General features: G+C 39.8%; 1 protein-coding gene across 2 annotated transcripts in view; it reads right to left on the bottom strand.

The window, feature by feature from the left end:
- Positions 1 to 21467, bottom strand: part of LOC133606814 (regulator of G-protein signaling 12-like) — a 142730-nt gene extending 121263 nt beyond the window's left edge. For both annotated transcript variants that reach the window (XM_061961158.2, XM_061961157.2), the window contains exons 1-2: positions 21301 to 21467; positions 1596 to 3314 (exon numbers count right to left, since the gene is read on the bottom strand). In XM_061961158.2, coding sequence (XP_061817142.2) covers positions 1596 to 3314; positions 21301 to 21372 — 1791 coding nt within the window. In that variant the 5' untranslated portion in view covers positions 21373 to 21467. The remainder of the gene's footprint in view (positions 1 to 1595; positions 3315 to 21300) is intronic.
- Between the last annotated feature and the right edge of the window lie 1502 nt (positions 21468 to 22969).

Below are 22969 nucleotides of genomic sequence, written 5' to 3' on the forward strand. Positions count from 1 at the left end.
TAGGACATGAGCAGAGTGAAACAAAAGTAGACAGAGCTACAACGACACGTGTTAAGACAGGTAGTAGTGACAATGATCCAGCAGTGACTGGAGGGTAGGGCAGGTATAAATAGCAGCTGGCTGATTGACACCAGGTGTGGCCAGGTGCCAATCAGCCACAGCTGAAGGGACACAGCACTCAGGGAGAAACAGGAAACAGAACCAAAATAAGAGCGTTGACAGGAAATGACAGAGGAAACACTAAAACTTGACCAAACTGTCAGGGACAAGCCTGACACTATATAATCTATATTGCACTTCCAACAGTTCAATGCAATGGTCATTTTCATGTCAGTATAATTTCATTAGTGTTACTTTTTTCTCTTGCTTGCAATCGCATTTTTTACTATAATCAAGAAAGTTACATTTGATTTATGTTAGACCAATGAAACATCCTACTATATTTTCAAAATTATAACGAAAATGAAATGTTTTGTGCTTCTCTTATTTTAGTTTTTCTAAAATAGGGTAACAATTTCGATGTTTTTTTACATAATGCACCAAATTGTTACATTATATTCCAAAAAAGTGGAGCACGTGTTGTTTAGGTAAAATAAAGTCAATATTACACAATAACTAAACAAAAGCCAAAGCTACCATCTACTACTCATTTAAATATTTTCATTTTTATCATCAAAATTTCACCTGTGTCCAGAAACTGAATTTGTAAACATCAATAAAAAACACAAAAAACATGATTTTGTGAAAACAAAATATTCATCTAATCATTAGTATTGCTCATATACCAATACTATCCTTTGTATTTTAAAACCACTGATTTATGGATCAATATACCCTGTCCTTAATAGCTGCTTATATTCTGCTGTAATGCGATTCCATCTACATATCTCTTAAAATGAACTAAGCACTACTTCTTCTGTTGTTTCAAGCAAACTTAGTGTTAGTGTTTTCTTGTCACCTGCTGCTCTCGTGTGCAATGCGCCGCATTTTTAGCTTCTTTTTCCAGTTTCCCCGTTATAATAATACTTGTAAGAAATGTAGTTTCTTTGCGGAAAAAGCTTAAAGGGGCCGCACCACACGGAGTATGGCCTTACACAAACACAGTTAGCATTAGCTTCTAGCCACGTCCGTCAACAGAAGGAGCAAGCTGCAAAGTATGAGGTACAAGTGCCTGTTTTTTATGAACCCTATTTGAAAGGTACACTTATATCGAAATCGCCGATCACATACTTTTCCAAGGAAAATGGCTAATCCGTGGTCAATCAAATGGAACAGCACGAGACGAATATTTTTCTTCGTGCGCCGCCATCTTTTCTGAACGCATCGACTCGAGGCACGTAACATCAAGGTATGTAACGTCAAGGTACATAACATCAACATACGTTACACAGTGTGCAAATTTTGACATTCCCCAATCCTTAAAATTACAATCCTAATATTCTTATGTTTTGTCTCGAACAAAATTATGTCGTTATTCTCAAGTGTAGTGTTTTGAAAACTGCAGCAAATTTAGTTTAGTTCAATGGCAGGCACAACTTGTTGCTAGCGAGGCAGGGTTAGTTATATATTTTACTTTTCTGCATATTGCAACTCACATTTTTGGTATCTTTGCGTTCTTTCTCTCTCTGCTCCAGAAACTTTTTGGTCCATTCCTCTTTCGGGGCCTGCATCAGCATCTCGGCGGAGCAGTATCTGTTTGGGATCTGGTTCGTGGAAGTTGGCTGGTTCTGAGTGCCACTTGATAACCAGTTGTTGTTGCATGTCACCCAAGGTTCTAAATCTGATGTGTGCCACTTGGGCTTAGAGAACCACCGCTGGCTTCCCCTCAGAGGGAGAGGCGGTGGTGGAGGTGGTGGCTTAAACTGGAACTTGAGCCTCGGTGGGGGGCCTCCGTACAAGTTAGCAAGAGAATCGGGGCCAGGTAGCGACTCTGAAAGGGAGCTGTCGCTGTTGTGAATTCTGTCGCCATTATGGCAGAGATTTGTTGGGGCGTCGTCTTCAGGATTATCCCATGGACAGCTCGGGAGGAGGATCCCGAGGTGGTTTCGGATTACCGAAGGAAAATCCCTCTCTTCAGGGGGTGAGTTGCTGCCTATTCCGCTAATCCCGCTGTCTCCACTGCTACCTTGTTTCCCGATTTCTTTGGCTTGCTGCTGAGCCTCCAAGAACAGTTTGGCTCTTAGTCTCTTCACAGCGTCTCCCATGTCACTGTAGAGGACGGTTACAAACTTAAGGACATCTGGTGGGGACTGGGGGAACTCCAGGCAACTAAAGGAGTCTGGATCAGGAGTGCAGTTTAAACCAAAGCGTGCCGCGATTCCTATATGCTCCTCATGGTTCCCCAGGTCTGGATCCATGAAGAAAACATGGCAGGAGGCCCTTAAGGGACCATTATTTGGGACGCTACCGCTGAAAATGTGCGCAGTTGTGACCAAGCAAAAAAAACGAGGGTCCTCGGCACACACGGCTCCCAAGACTAGGTTTTCTGTGGGAAAGGCAGCCAGAACAGCGCCAACATCGTCGCAAAGTCGGATGCAGTCAAACGTGATCCTCATCATCACCAGGGTATGGGTGTCCTGCTCGGTGCCCAACTGGCGTATTCGCTCTCGGATGGCTTTTAGGCAATCGTCCTCAGATTCAGTTGTGTTTAGAATCAATTCCGTCGAGCTCAGGTAGCCCACCACTAGGTTCATGTTTAAAACGCCCCAGTGTGGGTTGGCTTTCTCTGTAAAATCTAAATCCAAGTCATTTGTTTGTTTCACAACCCTCCACTGATTGGACCACTGCGACATAGTCGGTTCCGACAGGGGTCTCGGCTTACTAGCTGGAGTACGGTGTAATTCGTCAGAATTGCTCGGATCATGTGAGACGGTACGGAAAACGTTTTGGAAAAAACCTTTCTTGGGGCTTATTACGAAATTGTCATCGCTAAGGATAGGGTTTCCGATGACCCGTCCATCGGCATGGACGACCAATCGCAAAGGTCCAACACAGCTACCTATTAGCTGCACCACAGTCTCGTGCAGAGCAGCGGAAACGTCTGCCCCGTTGATAACCATGATGCGATCGCCTTGTTTGAGTCCCACCACATCCGCAGGGCTTCCCTCTAGGATGCTGCTCAGCACACACGGCTGCTGTCCTGTAACAGTGAATCCGTAGCCCGCTCGACCACGGATGATCTCAATGCTTCTCAGCTCGCCGGCTGTGCTTAAATCTAGACGCCGCTTAGCGCCCTCCGGTTGTCCCTGGATCTTCATTGTTGCCAGAAAATCGTTAACTGGTTTTTCCAACACTATTGTGTTATTGTCGTCATCCTGCAGGTAACACAAAGAGACAAGGAAAATTAAAACACTTCAACAAACCCTAGAGATACTTCTATATTTACCACACTTTCTTGTGGTTCTCAAACTTCTTTCGCCAAGTAACTCCTCAGAAAAAACTTGGCTCTCAAAATACCACCATAATGACCAATATTAAAATACAGTAGCGTAGTAGGCCTAAGTCAGACTTACTTAACTGGCAGCCGACGGGCCACATCCGGCCAAAGCTTTTGATTTGGCCCACCAAACATCACCTAAATAGGCTTGATGAAATAATTCAAACTAAGGTGGTTCATGAATGCAGTACTGCCACCACCTTTCAGGGCGCAACAGTGAGGCAAATGTGTCACAATGAAGCAGCAGTGGGGTGTGTAGAAATAGACTTCTCCAAAAAATGCACTATCGACACTGAAAATAATCTAGATAAATTGTGAAAATCTGACTTTATTAGCAACTGGACAACAAAGATGAATGTTCTGCCCAAGCCAGTGCTCGAGACATTGTGTTCTGTCGGACATTTTAAGTAGTGGACACACCAGACCAGACCAGAAACAACGGTAGAAACCCACATATGTAAGCTTCATCATGAAACTTGGTCAGGTCTTTGTAAGTAGATATTGTGCAAAAAGATATTTAGTTTGTTTTGTATTGAAACTGATGAATTTGTGATGTCTTTAGTATTTGTGGTCGTGTTGTTATTTGTCTGAGTAACTCTCTGGCGAGCAAAGCTTGTTTAATACATAGTGCTAAATTTGACCAGTAGAGGGCGATAACGTTACACCTTAGGTTTAATTGTGTTGAGCCACATTCATGTTTGCTGAGGATGTTGTTTAATTTCTATATGCGTAAACATATATAGTTTATTGTGTAAATGTATTCACAGTAAACCTTCCATTTTATTTATGTAAAATACACAATGAACATTATTTATGTAAAATACACAATGGACGTTATACTTTTGTAATGTACATTTTATGTTTGTATATTCAGTCTTACAAACCTAAATGAGAGAAGAAGTGTAAAAAATACAACTGACGAAGGAAAATAATTAAAAAGAGGGAACATCAATCCTCAACAAAACATATGTAGCTTTTGTTTCTTCATGCTGTTAACTATCTGTCTCGCATCACATGCTGGAAACAAGTAGCAAGGGCAGACTAATGAATTTATTGTGTGAAAGCTGATGTGTTTACTTTGCACTAAGTAAACACAGTCTCAAAGGAATAAAACCTGTGGAGGCACTTTGTGACGAAACATCTCAATTTCGATGTCCCACCCCTGAGACCTTGGGCTCTTGAAACTGCGGCCCTCTTCATTATGTAGTTGAATAGACCTGGGCTAAATATTATTTAAAACAAGGCAGAGGTTTTATTTACCAAGTATATCTAATATTTTTGGCCACTGTAACATTACACACAGTTTGAACAATAACACTGTGTTTGAATGGAGAAAAATAAAACACTGTACTTAAATCAAGTGATTCTTTGTCGTACCACTATAGGTGCAAGTACCACAGTTTGAGAGTCACTGGTCAAGATAAGTGTTTTTTAACAGTAGGCCGCCAAAAAAAATCTGTTTCTCAGCTCCGTGGTAATTAGTTGTAATACACTTTTTCCACAACTTGTGGCAGTTATGGCAATCTCAAACAAACAGAAGAAGTCTGGAGCTAAAGGTATAGAGAAGTTATAGAGACATTGTGGCTAATGCTGTGAAGCTGTTTTTTCATTCACATTTAGTTAAGAAAAATATTCATAATTAATTCAGTATATTTATTTTAGCACAGCATAATTGTATGTAAAAAAAAAATCTCAGTATATCTGGCTAGTACTTATTTTCTTAATTAGCCTGATCCAAGCCTTAAAGAGAAACTGCACTTTTTTGGGAATTGTGCCCATCGTTCACAATCATTATGAGAGACAAGAACACATGTGTTTCTTTTTAGGATCATAAAAAAGATTTTAAAAAATGCTTGCAAAATTCAGCTAGTGCAGGGGTCGGCAACCCAAAATGTTGAAAGAGCCATATTGGACCAAAAATACAAAAACGCATTTGTCTGGAGCCGCAAAAAATTAAAAGCCATATTACATACAGATAGTGTGTCATGAGATATAGATTGAATTAAGAGGACTTAAAGGAAACTAAATGACCTCAAATGTAGCTACAAATGAGGCATAATGATGCAATATGTACATATCGCTAGCCTAAATAGCATGTTAGCATCGATGAGCTTGCAGTCATGCAGTGACCAAATATGTCTGATTAGCACTCTACACATGTCAATAACATCAACAAAACTCACATTGTACATTCATGCACAAAGTTAAAATTTGGACAAAATGAGACAGAAAAAGGATAAAACACGTCCTAGGAAGTCGGAGAAAGTTATATATGTAAACAAACTAAGATGAGTTCAAGGACCGCCAAAATTAGTAGGACAAAACGGCGCTCGCCAAATACTCGAATCAGTGAAGCATGTTTAATATAAACAGTGTGATTTATAACAATTAGGGAGGTTTGTGTCATGTTTGTCCTTCTACAGAAAACATACTAAAACAAAAACAAAAATTTTTCTCCCTCATCTTTTTCCATTTTTCATACATTTTTTAAAAAGCTCCAGAGAGCCACTAGGGCGGCGCTAAAGAGCCGCATGCGGCTCTAGAGCCGCGGGTTGCCGACCCCCGGGATGTGGAAGTCACAGTTATAGCCTTCAAAAACCTCCATCAACGTTTTATATACACACTGCAAGTATATTTACAATGTAGTAACAGACACGTTCATGACAATATGTAATAGGTACAATATTTACCGTATTTTGGTCATTTTATGAATTACCGGAACGTCTTTCCTCAGCACATTTATTTTTGTTTCCATAGCAGCGCACTTCCGACAACAAATGTGTGTTCCTACTTCCGTCAACAAACGTATGTGTTCTAATCCCAGCAGACTGTGTAAGAAACAACAAAGACGACTATTTTTGGACTAATGAGGATTCACAACCTTATCTTTTTTAAGCTGAATATACGGAGGATGAACTGCTGCTTATAGAAGCGAGCACAAACAGAGGGTGAAACGTTGGAGCAGACGGAAGCCGAGAGAGTGAGGTTGGTGTGACTTGCGGGTATAGATGTGGGACTTGGAGTCAAGCTATGGGAACATATATGGCGTGCTTACCCAAAGTCAACTTTAAAAAACTTCACCGACCAGCTGGATCAAACAGACAACTGTCCATTGAGTGAGTCACTATAATATTGATCATGATACATGCAGCACACCATGATTGTTTTCTTACCACTACATACACTGTTGAGCTAGCTGTGTACAAACAAAACATGAAATGTGAGCTAATAATACTGTAATATGATTGTTCATGTTTTTCAGGCAGTACAGATTGGTGTCCTATCGCATTGTGTTGTGCATTACAAATTTAAAAGCCATGCGGCTGCTGACGCAAAAGCTAGGTTACCTCTTTCCGTAGCGAGCTTACTCCATAGCATGCCGTTGCAAGAGGATGTGTTACTACACTAGATAAACAGTTCCTCGGTGTTCGCTCTTACAAAAACAATGTCGCCACAGCTTGGTTATTATACAGATTACAGAACGTAAATGTTGGTGATTTTTGAATGCATTTTTAAAGTGATTTAAAGGCAGAATGGATTGTTTCCATTAGCTGCATTGCCAGTCACCAAGCACGAGCCAATTTTTACACATTAGAATGCAAAAAAAAAAACTTTTGTCTTCTTGTCTGTCATTAGGTTTGTGAACGACAGGCAAAAACAAAGTGCAGTAAGTTTATGTGTTAAAAAAATTAAAATCTTTGTTTTCACATAATTTTACAAGATTTTGAATTGGAAGTAAATTAGATATTCTTGTATACGATTAAAATCAAGAGATTACTAATTCAGTGTTAACCTTTGAGCGGAAAAGTTAGGCCCCAAGGTCAAAAAGTTTAAGATCCCCTGGACTAGATAATATGTACTGACTACGCTTTGGAGTACATTTTGCATAGATTTTACTCCACACCACAGTCACATTTTTATCTCGCTTTCTGAGGCTGTCTGCATATGGTTTGTGTGTTAAGGCGTTCTGTTTAGATTACAAATAAAACCCTGCATGACCCACCCTCTCGAAAATTATCAGAATTTATTTTTTGAAACACAGTTAAAGATATACATATCTAGAAGAAGAACATCACATTTTTTTTTCAGTCACAGTTGAAAATATTTGTATAACTGTTTAACTTTATAAACAGTGGATATGGGGATCCTGCTTGCTTAAATATAATAATAAAATTGGTAATAAATACGTATATTATAAATTATAATATGTATGTATATATATATATATATATATATACATACATATGTGCATATATATATATATATATATATATATATATATATATACATATATGTATATATATATATATATATATATATCTATATATATATATATATACATATACGTATATATATATATATACATATATATATATATATATATATATATATATATATATATATATAGATATATATATATATATATATATATATATATATATATATATGCACATATATATAAATATATATATACATATATATATTGCCATTTGCCAAACAACTGATGAGAAGCACTGATGTATACAATTAATAAAATAATAAAAATACTAATTTACAATTTGAAAGTGATGTTTACTAATAGAAAATGTCAACTTGAAAGAACACCGCTAATTCTTTGTTTACTGCAGAATTAAGTTTGTGATGTCAAGCAAAATAACAAAAAAAAGTAACTTTGAGAGGAAAAACATACCGAAACAGAAGCGAAAGTGTGGCCCTAAATCGAGGTATGGACCGTAGCGTGGGTTACCTGTACCATTGCACAGCAAGTAAACACAATCAAAGATAAGAACAAAATGACCATTGTCAAATGTTAGCATATATTGCCTTGGTCAAACATAGCGGAAATGTCTGTTAGAAGACACTGCAGTAGGAAACAGTAGGGATGCACTGGTACTTAGTATAATCCTGCCCGGGACAACCAGCCTTTAGTGAAAAAAAAAAATAAAAATGATATTAAGATCGGATGATATGACAAAAAATAACCACAATCTTATTGTTTGCCATATCGCCTAGTCCTGTATGTGAAAAGTACAGTAGTATACATTAACATTTCTACTAAATAATGATAAATGGGTTATACTTGTATAGCGCTTTTCTACCTTCAAGGTACTCAAAGCGCTTTGACAGTATTACCACATTCACCCATTCACACACTGATGGCGGGAGCTGCCATGCAAGGCGCTAACCAGCAGCCATCAGGAGCAAGGGGTGAAGTGTCTTGCCCAAGGACACAACGGACGTGACTAGGATGGTAGAAGGTGGGGATTGAACCCCAGTAACCAGCAACACTCCGATTGCTGACACGGCCACTCTACCAACTTCGCCACGCCGTCATCACATATTGTGGTGAGATCATTAATGTATGTACAAAAAAAGGGGTCCGAGGACTGAGCCTTGTGGTACCCCCATACTACACCTTTGTCGGGACGACAATTTGTTTTTAATTCTGACGCATTGAGGGAAGTTGATTAACTTCCCTCAATGCAGCCATTTGAGTGTCTTGGATGAACATTTAAAGTCAGTTAACTTGTTATTCATATTATATTTTTATATTTTATACATATAAATGCATAAAACTGCGAAAATAACCAGTGAGGAAGACATGTTAATTTTAGACTGTTAATCAACATATTCTTGTCTCAAGATGCCAAACATTAAAACAATCTGCAATCATTTACTTTAAAAAATCGTTTACTATTGTACTGTAATATTTACTATTGTACTGTAATGTACTGTAATAAACAAACAAAAAATAAAATGGACTCTCATCTCTTTAAGAAAAAATTTACTTAAATTAATATTCCAGCCATCCATTTTGAATATCTTAAAGTGTTTTTTTCCCAGTTGAAAAAACTACGTCGGGCAGCCTTTAATTTGTGACCATCAAATGATCGCGGCATTCCTGCTCGTTCGTCCAGTGATGATGGGCTCTGTTGCCCATCCGATTTGAAGCTGAAATATTCCCACAACGGGACATTTGGCTTTGTCATCATATTTTTTCCACTTAATTTGTGTTACTTTGCAGAACTTCTCACTAGTGAGGCGTGAGGTGGAGAATCTCTGTACCTGCTTCCTGTGTGTGTGTGTGTGTGTGTGTGTGTGTGTGTGTGTGTGTGTGTGTGTGTGTGTGTGTGTGTGTGTGTGTGTGTGTGTGTGTGTGTGTGTGTGCGTGTGTAAGCATGTGTAAGCATAAGCTGGCAAATTAGCTCTCTCTGCCCACCTAGACAAAGATTGTGAATGACTGAGAAGAGGGCTCACTTTGTTTAGGTAATGCAACTGTTAAATAAACACATTCAGGTGCTGAGAGCCAGGGTCGTGTATAAAGAGAGTATGACAAACTTGGATTCAGGCGATCTCCTCAATGATTGGTCACCAGGCCCTCAAGTTACTACAGGGTGCCATGACTACCACCAACTTTGAGCTGATGCTGTATTTGCTGTGCTTCCCGTTAGTTTTTCCACATGGAAAAATGCCCTGTTGTGCTTCATGGGGTTGCTCCACCCGTGAGAATTGTGGAAAGCTTTTACATTGCTTTCCCCACTACACGCAAAGCATGTGAAGTGAAGGTCCACCATCAACACTGGAGAGCCACCGATTACAGCGTCTTGTGCGAGGTAAACATCAGCATTTTGTTTAGGAGAGAACACACAGAAGCTAATACAAATAACAGAAAACATTTACAAATTAAAAAGATTGTTTGTATCTCAGTAAAACTAAAATAATGATAATTCGCAACAGCCAAAGAAAAAGTCAAACACAAATACAAATACACCGACATTGAAAGAGTAAAATAATCCAAATTTTGGGTGTAACAATAGATGAGAAAATGAAATCTCATTAAAAATATTGCTTGTATTCTGACACGTAACTTCTTCTCAGAAGTGAAAACCAGCGGTGGTCAACTAAGCCAAGATGGCTGTTGCACAGCAAGCAGCGCGCTAAATATCTGAGTACAAAAGGGGCTTGAATCTTCCTGCAAAAAGCAGATACGAGCACAAAATCTAACTATGCAATGCAATAGAGCTTTATACTTTTTCAAACAATAATTTGTCGAGTGATATCAAGGATTATACGTCGTCGCGTTCTCAGACATATGAAACTATTGTGCTACAGACACCATTCTACACAACAAAACAGATGAAAACTTGGAAAAACATGAAGGTCTGCAACTTCTTTGTGTGTGGCTGAGTCAAAAAAATTGGTATCAAGACTCTGCCGAATAAATTTGCATCGTTTTTGCTCGGGTAAGGTTGCATTTTATGATTTAACTTTGCGTCTAGTATGTTTGTTGCTGTTGCATAAGACAAGTGTTTTCCCTCATCTTTATCAAAATATTACTATAGATGTCAACATTGTGTATGTGCTGAAAACTTCATTTATGATTGTTGCCTTTGGTAAAAGCGTAACTCTTTTAGGTTTTGCTCACATTTGCTTTCTTTTATTCAAACACACCGAGTTGGTGCTTTCCGAAACACTCGAAGCGAACGTGTTTAAGAAATACAAATATTATCAAGATAATACTTAAATGGCAAATGATAACCGTTAAAAGTATATCAAACAAACTTTTAACAAAGGGATCACTGCAAATCATGCAGTCTTCGACCCTGCTCCCTTGGACTGGAGTTTGAGCTGCATGCTTTTCTCGTCCTCCATCCATCCATCCATCCATCTTCTTCCACTTATCCGAGGTCGGGTCGCGGGGGCAGCAGCCTAAGCAGGGAAGCCCAGACTTCCCTCTCCCCAGCCACTTCGTCCTCATTTCGTAAAATCTTTTTGATTACCTCTTGAGGAACTCTGATGAAACGTTTATCCTTTTCGCGATCTAAACGATTCATACAGCTGAAAACAACACAAGCGTAGGGCATTTTTTCTTCAAGAAAGGTCAATGGCGCCTATTATTCATTGAGAACAGGCGAATGTAAATCCACCACCCCATCCCATCTATCCATTTTCTACCGCTTGTCCCTTTTTGGGGTCGCGGGGGATGCTGGAGCCTATCTCAGCTGCATTCGGGCGGAAGGTGGGGTACAAGTCGCCCCCTCATCGCAGGGCCAACACATAGACAGACAACATTCACACTCACATTCACACACTAGGGCCAATTTAGTGTTACCAATCAACCTATCCCCAGGTGCATGTCTTTGGAGGTGGGAGGAAGCCGGAGTACCCGGAGGGAACCCACGCAGTCACGGGGAGAACATGCAAACTCCACAAAGAAAGATCCCGAGCCCGGGATTGAACTCAGGACTACTCAGGACCTTCGTATTGTGAGGCACATGCACTAACCCCTGTGCCAACGTGCGGTAGAAAATGGATGGATGGATGCATGGAAAGTGACGACTTAGATAAAAAGCATCGCGATTTGAAAGCTGTGTCACTCAAACGTGAAATACTCCAGAAACACCACCAACCTACGAGCCCACCTAAACGTCACCATCCGGACAAGGTCATGTTAACGGAGGACCCCAAGAAGCGGCAGCGAGACCGAAAACAAACAGTGCTGGACATGGATGGTGGTTGTTCACACAAATTTCCCTCTGTTTCACCAAGGTCGCAGAAAATAACAGAGTCCATTGCCTACTTTATCTGTCAGGACTTGAGACTGTATTCGGTGGTGGAAAACACCGGCTTTAGGCGCATGGTGAACGCGATGGAGCCCCGCTATCTTCTTCCAACCCGCGAACACCTCGCCAAGATGTGCATCCCCCAGTTGTATGCTCTGACCAGGGCACACGTCAAAGCCTCCCTGGCCAGGGCGGAGAGAGTTGCCCTGACGTGTGACGGCTGGACCTCGCGCACAACCGAAGCCTAGGACCTCGCGCACAACCGAAGCCTATGTCACCGTCACGGCTCACTTCATCAACGAGGAGTGGGAGCTCGTTACGTATGTTTTGCAAACCAGGGACATGCCCGAGAGCCACACCGGACACAAACTGGCGGAACACCTGAGAAAAGCCTTCGCCGAGTGGGGAATCACAGAAAAGGATCCAGTAATTGTCACCGACAATGCGTCAAATGTGACAATTGCAGCTGAGGAGGCAGAATTCACTCTTCATGTAAAATGCTATGCTGGCCTACAGGCCTTAAGACGGGTACATTTTAAGTTAAATGTTATTCCCAGTTAGTTGAATTTTTTTTTTTTTGTGATCAATTTTTTATTGATTTTTTTACTTTTAAAGTTTAAAAACATTAAACTTTACTTTAAAAAGTTACTTGAATTATTAATGTTTTGGAGAAGCCATGGTACTATTTTTACTTACCTGGTGGCTAGACTGGCTACCTCTTTCAGTGTCAAGCTAAAAAAGCTGTCAAAGAATGTTCAGAACAGGCCACTTGCTGCACCTTTTAACTCTCCACTGTTAAATGTAATACTGCACTTTACTTTTCAAAGGCTTGTAAGTTGTAAGCTAACTTTGCACTGTTTCAATAAATGGAACAAACTTTCTCGATACATCTTTGATTCATTTTGTTCAGCATTTGCAAGCTGTAGACTCTCTGTCCTATCATACACATATTGTGTAATTGATGTTTTTAGTTTTCAGTTCAATTAATTCAATCCAAGTAAATGGAACACTCACAAGATGTTACAAAAATCACACTGTACCTTTTAAATCTTTCAGAACATGATGTAAGAATATCGAATATCAAATCGTATCGTTGACTGAATATCGTGATATATATCGTATTGTGAGCTGTATATCGAATATCGTATCGTATCGTGAGATTAGTGTATCGCTACAGCCCTAATGCAGAGAGTGAGACCTTTTTCTCTTTCTCCTTGTTTGACTAAGATAACAAACACACAGCAAACAAATAGCAGTTTATTGACGCTAGCAAAGTATTTTGACTTTATTTTCATTTATTGTTCGATTGATTGACTATCCGCCCGGACCAAGTCACCATTAAACCTTTTTCCAAGGAGCAAGTGGTGTTCGTTATTACTGTACACTTGCTGTTTCCTTAAACAATTTTTATTAGCCAGGAGGCAAATTACGCGAGGCTCAACAATTCTGATTGGCGAACATGTCTGTCACTCAAATGCCGGTGACGGCGGAGAAAAAAAACTGTTGCCTTTTGCAGTAATTTATAGCACTAATTAAAACCTTGATGTCAATTAATCATGCAATCCTAACTTAAACACATACACATTTTAATACACATTCCAGTCCTCCACATGTCACAACTACTAGTAATGTTACTATGAGCAGAATACTGTTAAAAACTTAATGAACATAAGCGGTTGCTCTGCTAGCTCATGATACGTTGACCTGTCTGTAAATCAAAATATCGATATCCATCCATTTTCTACCACTTGTCCCTCTCAAGGTCGCGGGAGGTGCTGGAACCTATCACAGCTGCATTCGGGCGGAAGGCAGGGTACACCCTGGACAAGTCACCACCTCATCGCAGGGCCAACACAGATACACAGACAACATTCACACTCACATTCACACATTAGAAAACATAATTACACAGGAATGTAAAGTATTCAGCCGGACATCAAAGCGGACATGAATTTATTAGAATAAATAATTAGGTGAAATAATTAAGGATGTTCCGATCAGGGTTTTATGCCGCCAATTTTGGATACGATCATCCATGAGTGAGATCGGTTGATACTAATACCAATACCAATAACGTGTATTACATTTTTCAATGTATCTATAAGGAGTGCTTTTGACAGTTTAACAATATTAAAGCAGTATTTAAACTAGTTCCTTATTCACTTCCTCTGTGTGAAATATGTTCGGCATTGTCCTCCAGTGACAATAGTAATTAAAAATAATACTTAAGATACAAAAAATTGCAGTTTATTAACCATAATGGAAGTGATTATTAATGACTTAGAGGAGCTTCCCCACACTGTGTATGGACACACATAATTAGCTGCTAGCTGCTTGTCAGCCGGGGAACTAAAAATAAATAGTGTCAGCCAAAGAGGATCTGCGTTTGTGATTGGCAATAAAATGTATTAATTGGCAATGGTGATCACATACTTTTTCACAATATTGATCAGTGGCCGATTGATCGGTACATCCCAAGAAATATTATAAGAGAATGAAGGCTTTTTTATAGTTATACTGCTGTGAGTGCACTACTGTTTGTCATTACACCACAGAGACATTAAGACTTCACCAATAAGCATCTCATATGGATCTTCTGCTACCTAAACTCCGCTGTTAACATGACCGGACTGCACAGGTACTTAATTTGTTCCGTTTTGTAGTTATTAATAGTGCCCTCAATTTTTTTACACTTAGGTGGATTTAACAAACTGTACCTGTAGACTTTTTTTGCAAAAGCCAGTATTGTCAACAATGGTACAGAGCTGGTCAGGGCAGCTGCCTTGGCAAGAGTCTTTGTAGGCATTCAAAACACCGTCGTAGTGATGCTGTCGTTTCTGATGACTGATAAGTTTGCTGTGTTGAGGCTCAGTGTTTGTTCCCCTCCTTGTGGAATGTTTGCAGAGCATTCGGCGCAAATAGCACGCGAAAAGTCCCACACGATCAACGGCATGTTTGTTTACAATGAGCTCAGGGGAGTTAACGGCAAGGCATGTAGGAGAAAAGGAGTGTTTGATTTGATCACCCTAACCCACTTACAGCACATTAATCTCGCCTCATTTAAGTGTTTTTAAAGGGTTATTGGGCCTGATAATTACTGGTCGGATATCCGCTAACTTCTTGCAACTCAACGCCAAGAAAACGGAAATGCTGATTATCGGTCCTGCTAAACACCGACATTTATTTAATAATACCACCTTAACATTTGACAACCAAACAATTACACAAGGCGAATCAGTAAAGAATCTGGGTATTATTTTCGACCCAACTCTCTCCTTTGAGTCACACATTAAGAGTGTTACTAAAACGGCCTTCTTTCATCTCCGCAATATCGCTAAAATTCGTTCTATTTTATCCACTAGCGACGCTGAGATCATTATTCATGCGTTCGTTACGTCTCGTCTCGACTACTGTAACGTATTATTTTCGGGTCTCCCTATGTCTAGCATTAAAAGACTACAATTGGTACAAAATGCGGCTGCTAGACTTTTGACAAGAACAAGAAAGTTTGATCATATTACGCCTATACTGGCTCACCTGCACTGGCTTCCTGTGCACTTAAGATGTGACTTTAAGGTTTTACTACTTACGTATAAAATACTACACGGTCTAGTTCCGTCCTATCTTGTCGATTGCATTGTACCATATGTCCCGGCAAGAAATTTGCGTTCAAAGAACTCCGGCTTATTAGTGATTCCCAGAGCCCAAAAAAAGTCTGCGGGCTATAGAGCGTTTTCTATTCGGGCTCCAGTACTATGGAATGCCCTCCCGGTAACAATTAGAGATGCTACCTCAGTAGAAGCATTTAAGTCCCATCTTAAAACTCATTTGTATACTCTAGCCTTTAAATAGCCCCCCTGTTAGACCAGTTGATCTGCCGTTTCTTTTCTTTTCTCCTCTGCTCCCCTTTTCCTTGAGGGGGGGGGCACAGGTCCGGTGGCCATGGATGAAGTGCTGGCTGTCCAGAGTCGGGACCCGGGGTGGACCGCTCGCCTGTGCATCGGCTGGGAACATCTCTGCGCTGCTGACCCGTCTCCGCTCGGGATGGTGTCCTGCTGGCCCCACTATGGACTGGACTCTTACTATTATGTTGGATCCACTATGGACTGGACTCTCACAATATTATGTCAGACCCACTCGACATCCATTGCTTTCGGTCTCCCCTAGAGGGGGGGGGTTACCCACATATGCGGTCCTCTCCAAGGTTTCTCATAGTCATTCACATCGACGTCCCTCTGGGGTGAGTTTTTCCTTGCCCTTGTGTGGGCTTTGTACCGAGGATGTCGTTGTGGCTTGTGCAGCCCTTTGAGACACTTGTGATTTAGGGCTATATAAATAAAGATTGATTGATTGATTGATTGATATTTATCCAGCACACCTGCTAGTAGTCGTTGTGTCATCAACAAACCCCGTTTCCATATGAGTTGGGAAATTGTGTTAGATGTAAATATAAACGGAATACAATGATTTGCAAATCATTTTCAACCCATATTCAGTTGAATGTGCTACAAAGACAACATATTTGATGTTCAAACTGATAAACTTTTTTTTTTGCAAATAATCATTAATTTTATAATTTGATGCCAACAACACGTGACAAAGAAGTTGGGACAGGTGGCAATAAATATTGATAAAGTTGAGGACTGCTGATCAAACACTTATTTGGAACATCCCACAGGTGAACAGGCAAATTGGGAACAGGTGGGTGCCATGATTGGGTATAAAAGTAGATTCCATGAAATACTCAGTCATTCACAAACAAGGATGAGATGAGGGTCACCACTTTGTCAACAAATGCGTGAGCAAATTGTTGAACAGTTTAAGAAAAACCTTTCTCAACCAGCTATTGCAAGGAATTTAGGGATTTCACCATCTACGGTCCGTAATATCATCATAGGGTTCAGAGAATCTGGAGAAATCACTGCACGTAAGCAGCTAAGCCTGTGACCTTCGATCCCTCAGGCTGTACTGCATCAACAAGCGACATCAGTGTGTAAAGGATATCACCACATGGGCTCAGGAACACTTCAGAAACCCACTGTCAGTAACTACAGTTGGTCGCTACATCTGTAAGTGCAAGTTAAAACTCTCCTATGCAAAGCGAAAACCGTTTATCAACAACACCCAGAAACGTTGTCGGCTTCGCTGGGCCTGAGCTCATCTAAGATGGACTGACACAAAGTGGAAACGTGTTCTGTGGTCTGACGAGTCCACATTTCAAATTGTTTTTGGAAACTGTGGACAACATGTCCTCCGGACCAAAGAGGAAAAGAACCATCCGGATTGTTATAGGCGCAAAGTTGAAAAGCCAGCATCTGTGATGGTATGGGGGTGTATTAGTGCCCAAGACATGGGTAACTTACACATCTGTGTAGGCGCCATTAATGCTGAAAGGTACATACAGGTTTTGGAGCAACATATGTTGCCATCCAAGCAACGTTACCATGGACGCCCCTGCTTAATTCAGCAAGACAATGCCAAGCCACGTGTTACATCAACGTGGCTTCATAGTAAAAGAGTGCAGGTACTAGACTGGCCTGCCTGTAGTCCAGACCTGTCTCCCATTGAAAATGTGTGGCGGATTATGAAGCCTAAAATACCACAACGGAGACCCCTGGACTGTTGAACAACTTAAGCTGTACATCAAGCAAGAATGGGAAATAATTCCACCAGAGCTTAACAAATGTGTCTCCTAAATTCCCAAACGTTTACTGAGTGTTGTTAAAAGGAAAGGCCTTGTAACACAGTGGTGAACATGCCCTTCCCAACTACTTTGGCACGTGTTGCAGCCATGAAATTCTAAGTTAATTATTATTTGCAAAAAAAAAAAAAAGTTTATGAGTTTGAACATCAAATATCTTGTCTTTGTAGTCCATTCAATTGAATATGTGTTGAAAAGGATTTGCAAATCATTGTATTCCGTTTATATTTACATCTAACACAATTTCCCAACTCATTTGGAAACGGGGTTTGTATTTGTGTGTTAAGATTGCTGCGTGATTAATATTAGGAGTTGAACAATTATCGGTGCAGATATTCTACATTTAGACGCATATCGGCATCGGCCTTTTTTAAGGTAAATTTAACACTGGGTTACTTTAGCTCTGATGCAGCCGCGCCTCTCTCTGCAGTCACGACTATGTCTCTACCACTGTCCCACCCACAGCAATATGTGTTTGGTTATACGCAAGGCCAGCATGGGTAACAGCCATTCAGCAGTGAAAGTAGTAAATGGACACAGTACTGCTCAATGCTCTCAAGGCAGAGAGGAGAAAAAGTCTATATCGCACAACCCTTACTAACCCCAGAGTTTAACTGGATGCGTAACGGAACGCTGGATGCGTAACGGAACGGTGCCGCCGTCCGGCAATCTCCACCAACGTTTCGTTGCGGCTCTGCCATGCAGCGAAAAAGCGGGTACTTTTTACCAGACATCGCGAATCCACACATAATCGTGTGATAAGGGGAGTTGAAGTAAAGCGAACCACAGTTTATTTTGTCCTTCCATAGGAGCAGAAGCCAATAAACTGGAGCCTGCCTTTAACGGCTGCTGAACGGCAACACCGCTAACATCTCAAGCTCTGCTGTCCATTAAAACATGGGTTTCCGTTAGCGAAGGGTTATGGGTAATCCTCGTGACAGCCGCCATCTTGTGTGTCATAACTTTGTTTATTCGCCTGCGGCAGTTTTCTAAATATTTTTTGCACTATTGCTTTGACAATGACGTCAACTTCGGGAAATTTGAAAGAGGATGTGAAAGTTTCCTACAGAGAGACGTTAAATGGGGTTTGCACAGCCAGGGTTTTACAAAAATTTAAGGATATTGGCGACAAAGATGAATGGACTACTGATTTGGAATCTTACCCTGATATAAGTTACCCGGACATCGTCAACTATTTGGTGAACAACGTAAGTGCCTGTACTCTGCATGAGTTCAAGGGCTATAAGTCGCTGGAAGCGTACAATTACTTTGTGTGTGAATGGGTACATGAATTTAATCTGGCTACAAAGGAAGATAAATGTGTGCTCATTGCTCGTGTTCGTCACTCACAGAGATCAACTGATTCATGTTTGGTGCCATAGGTCATGTCAGAGAAGATTGGTCATGTTTTATCAGGACACTGTACGCGTATGGCAGGCATTGGTGAAATATGTTCACATCTTGCTGCATTGTTATTTGCAATTGAAGCGAGCGTGAAGATTACACAAGAAAAATCTTACTGGCTACTTATATAATCATATATATAAGCATAACAGCCTTTATCATCGACAAGGAAAACAACATAATTCAAAGCACTTTACCTGTTACAAAATGATCAGAGCAAACTTTATAGTGTTGTTTTGCTGGATTGGGAGTAAATCCAGCTCGATTGATTCTAGCCAGCCACAGGTTGCGCCTTTTTATCGACACCTTAGGAATATCGTAGTAGTTTGTGGTTCCTTGTCCTGAATTTGCACGATTTCTACAAGCCCACACAATGCATGTGTGACCCATTTTGCACAAAAATAACAATAGAGGCGTGCTTGGTTAAAACTGTTTGCATACACGCTTCGCTTAGTTTTGACACACAAGATAGCGGACATCATCGGACGACGTCATCGAAAGCCTATCTACAGGCGGGTGTCTGTGACGGTACTGACTTGACTTGTGGAAAATACGACAGTTTTGCTTTGCAGAGCAACAACTTTATATTTTTTGGAGCAAGCAACATCACAGCAGTAACATCATCCATGTCGAGATTTGCACACATACGCACAAACTCACACATGTTATTCAACTATCGCTAACCACTCCCCTGGTTCCCCGGCCCCCGTATCAGCTGGGATTTGACACAAGCCCTGCCGCCCCCAAATAGCTGACTGGGACATGATCCTTTAATTTTTGGACCTCCAGATTGACCTTCATCTAAAAAACCTTTAAAAAGTTGACTTTGTGTAGTGTGAAATACGATCCGCCTTGAAAACTGAGTATTTTATTCTGAAAATCCATCCATCTTCTACCGCTTGTCCCTTTCGGGGTCGCGGGGGCTGCTTGAATCTATCTCAGCTGCATTCGGGCAGGACAAGTCTCCACCTCATCGCAGGGCCAACACAGATAACCCTAAAGCCATAACCACGGTGAACTCTCATAGGCACTGGTTTTATAGTTTAGCAACTCTCTGTGTGCAATTGTTACTTTCCACCCACAATCTGTATGCTTCTGTATATAGTATAATATTTATTTCCTGTAAACAATACATTGAACATAAATCGTTCTCAGGACTGGACTGTGCACCTTACCTCCTTTTGCACTATTTTTCTTTTTCTTTTCTTCCTATGTTTTGCATATTTTGTAGACTGTCGCACTGATACTGGAGTTGCTTTTAATCTCATTATACCTGTGTATACTGACAATAAAAGGCATTCTATTATATTCTATAAACCAGTTAATTTATTTTGTGTTTGTGCATGACTTCCTGTCCAACACAAGCAGATTTTAGTTCAAATGAACCGCCAGCGTATATTTAGAGCTGGGATGCGGTGGCGGTGCTGTTCCACAGGCATTGGAAACTAACACATTGACTTTGATAAAAATGAAAAGAGCCCGCCGCCATTGCAGTGACGCTCCGCTGCCGTTATCATCCAGTGGAAATCAGGAGTAACAGGTAACTTCCTTCTACAGTTGCATGGTAGTCACAATACATTTCAAACACTGCATGTGACAGTTTGACCCTGGAATTTATTATTTTAGTTTGCTATTGTGGAAAAACTGATTGAACCTAATAACAATAATCAATCAAATTGTGTTTATATAGCCCTTAATCACAAGGGCCTCAAGGGGCTTCATAAAGTCACAAAGATGATCTCAACTAAATAAAACATAAAATGAAAAATAATAAACTAAATACTAAAATATATTGTTTCCTTTACTTTATAAAGTCCCAAATAAATATTTAACCCCATACACGTATTTAAAACAAACCATCAAGCCATTGAAAAATATTCATCTTACTTAAGGAAATTCTATGTCAAGGATAGACACAGAAGGCTTTTTATGTTACACCACCCACCCCCACGCTCCCCAAATCACAGTGCCAGCTGGCTATCCCCTTCCTCACCCCCTCAAACACAAAACACTTTAAGCAGACTTTTTGCTTGGTTGTAAACGCTGAAATACTTTTTTTGCAACACTCAAACCATCGGAAGAAGTAACTTCAGCATAACAACTAACCCCAAAGTACTGCTAGCTTGGTAACTTGCTAGTTTATTAGCTCGATATCTTAAAACTAACTCATGTTAATAACGAACGTTCAACTTTACCTTTCCCGGTGCCGAAGACGTCAAAAGACGAACACCCACGTCGCTTAACAGTAACTGCATTAAAATAGACATGTTGACGCCATAAGTACAGATTATTCCAAACAAGCCGTGATTTTTGCTCCGACACGCAGCTCGCGCACAGTGCGTTTGAACAAAGCGTCTTTCACTGTAACCATGGCAGTGTAACGTATCGGTGTCACGTGACCCCACACTGTTCAAAAAACAAGCAGAGCGAACCTATTGGCTGAAAACCCAGAAGTATTTTTTCTCCTTGTGCAGTAAAATACAAACCTAAAAAAGCCTTTTTTAAATACACGTTTTAAAGAGCACACCATACAAGGATGGCTCCGTTCAGTGAACTGGAATTACTTATATTGTTTATTTTTATATTTAAAAAAATTATAATCGTAAAATAAATACAAATATTGCACCGTTTTTTTTAATTGTTTCTTGTTCCAATCAAATAGTTTATTCTTATGTTTTTTTAAATAGTACACAAAGTATGTCCTGTAAACAAATACAATTTCCTGGTCAAAGTGCTCCAACGGCTCCTCAATGAATCATTGACGCCAGAAAATCACGTAACGTCTGCATGTCAACCGTCGAAAAATAATGCTCAATAGAAACTTGTGAACAGAAATGATATAAAAATGAAAGGTGACACCAACATAACAAAGCTCTTGATGTATCAAAGCTTTTGAATTCACTAATCTATTTTAAGGGCTGAAAATATTTGGGCTAAACCAACTTTAAAGGCTGAAATGCTATAAAAAAAAAAAAAAATTTAAATAATCACTTTAAATTAGTAATTAATTAATTATATTTGGAAATACATATATAAAAAATACATGTATATAACAATTTACATAATTATTTAACAATAATTTGATTTTATTATTTCAATATTTAATCAATTATTTTAATAATGATTTAATATTTCACAATTTAGGATAGGATATACTTTATTAGTACCACAATGGGGAAATTATGTGGTTCCAGTGCAGATAGAAAAAGTCCACAAAAACAAGGTAAAAACACATGAAAACAAGAGGGAAACATCAAAGAACACAAAGGACATAAAATACATTGAAAGAGCACAGAGCTGATGCAACCTGCTGCCACATCAGCAGCACAATTTCTACATACAGCTACAAAAGTAAAACACGAACAAAAAAACATAACATTTGTAACCCACAGCATGTACAGGGTATCAGCTCAAGCAGAGGAATTTGGCGAAGTTGTTGGAATAATTTCCGCACTTTCAGACAAGCACATGCACAGATAGACCCCAAGTGGTGCTCAAGCACATGCCCTTTTGCTGCGAGAGCCCTTTTTTATTCATTTTATTCATTTATTCATTCCCACTTCTCTGTGAGCGCTTTGAGTATATAACAATAGAAAAGCGCGATATAAAATCTAATTATTATACTATTATTATTATTATTTAAAAATAAAAAATACCCATCCATCCATCCATTTTCTACCCCTTGTTCCTAATACTTTCTCTGTAATTAACCCTCCCCAAATACGTTTTGAAATATGACAGGGCATTTATTTGAGTTCTTGAAACATTTTCCCCGACCTGCTCGGTGGTAAATTTCTGCAAAGAAGGAATTCCCTAAAAAGAAAACCTGTTCACGACCTTCTCAATATAGTTTTAAACATTATT

Source organism: Nerophis lumbriciformis, linkage group LG05 (genome assembly GCF_033978685.3).
Source record: "Nerophis lumbriciformis linkage group LG05, RoL_Nlum_v2.1, whole genome shotgun sequence".
Taxonomy (NCBI): Eukaryota; Metazoa; Chordata; class Actinopteri; order Syngnathiformes; family Syngnathidae; genus Nerophis; species Nerophis lumbriciformis.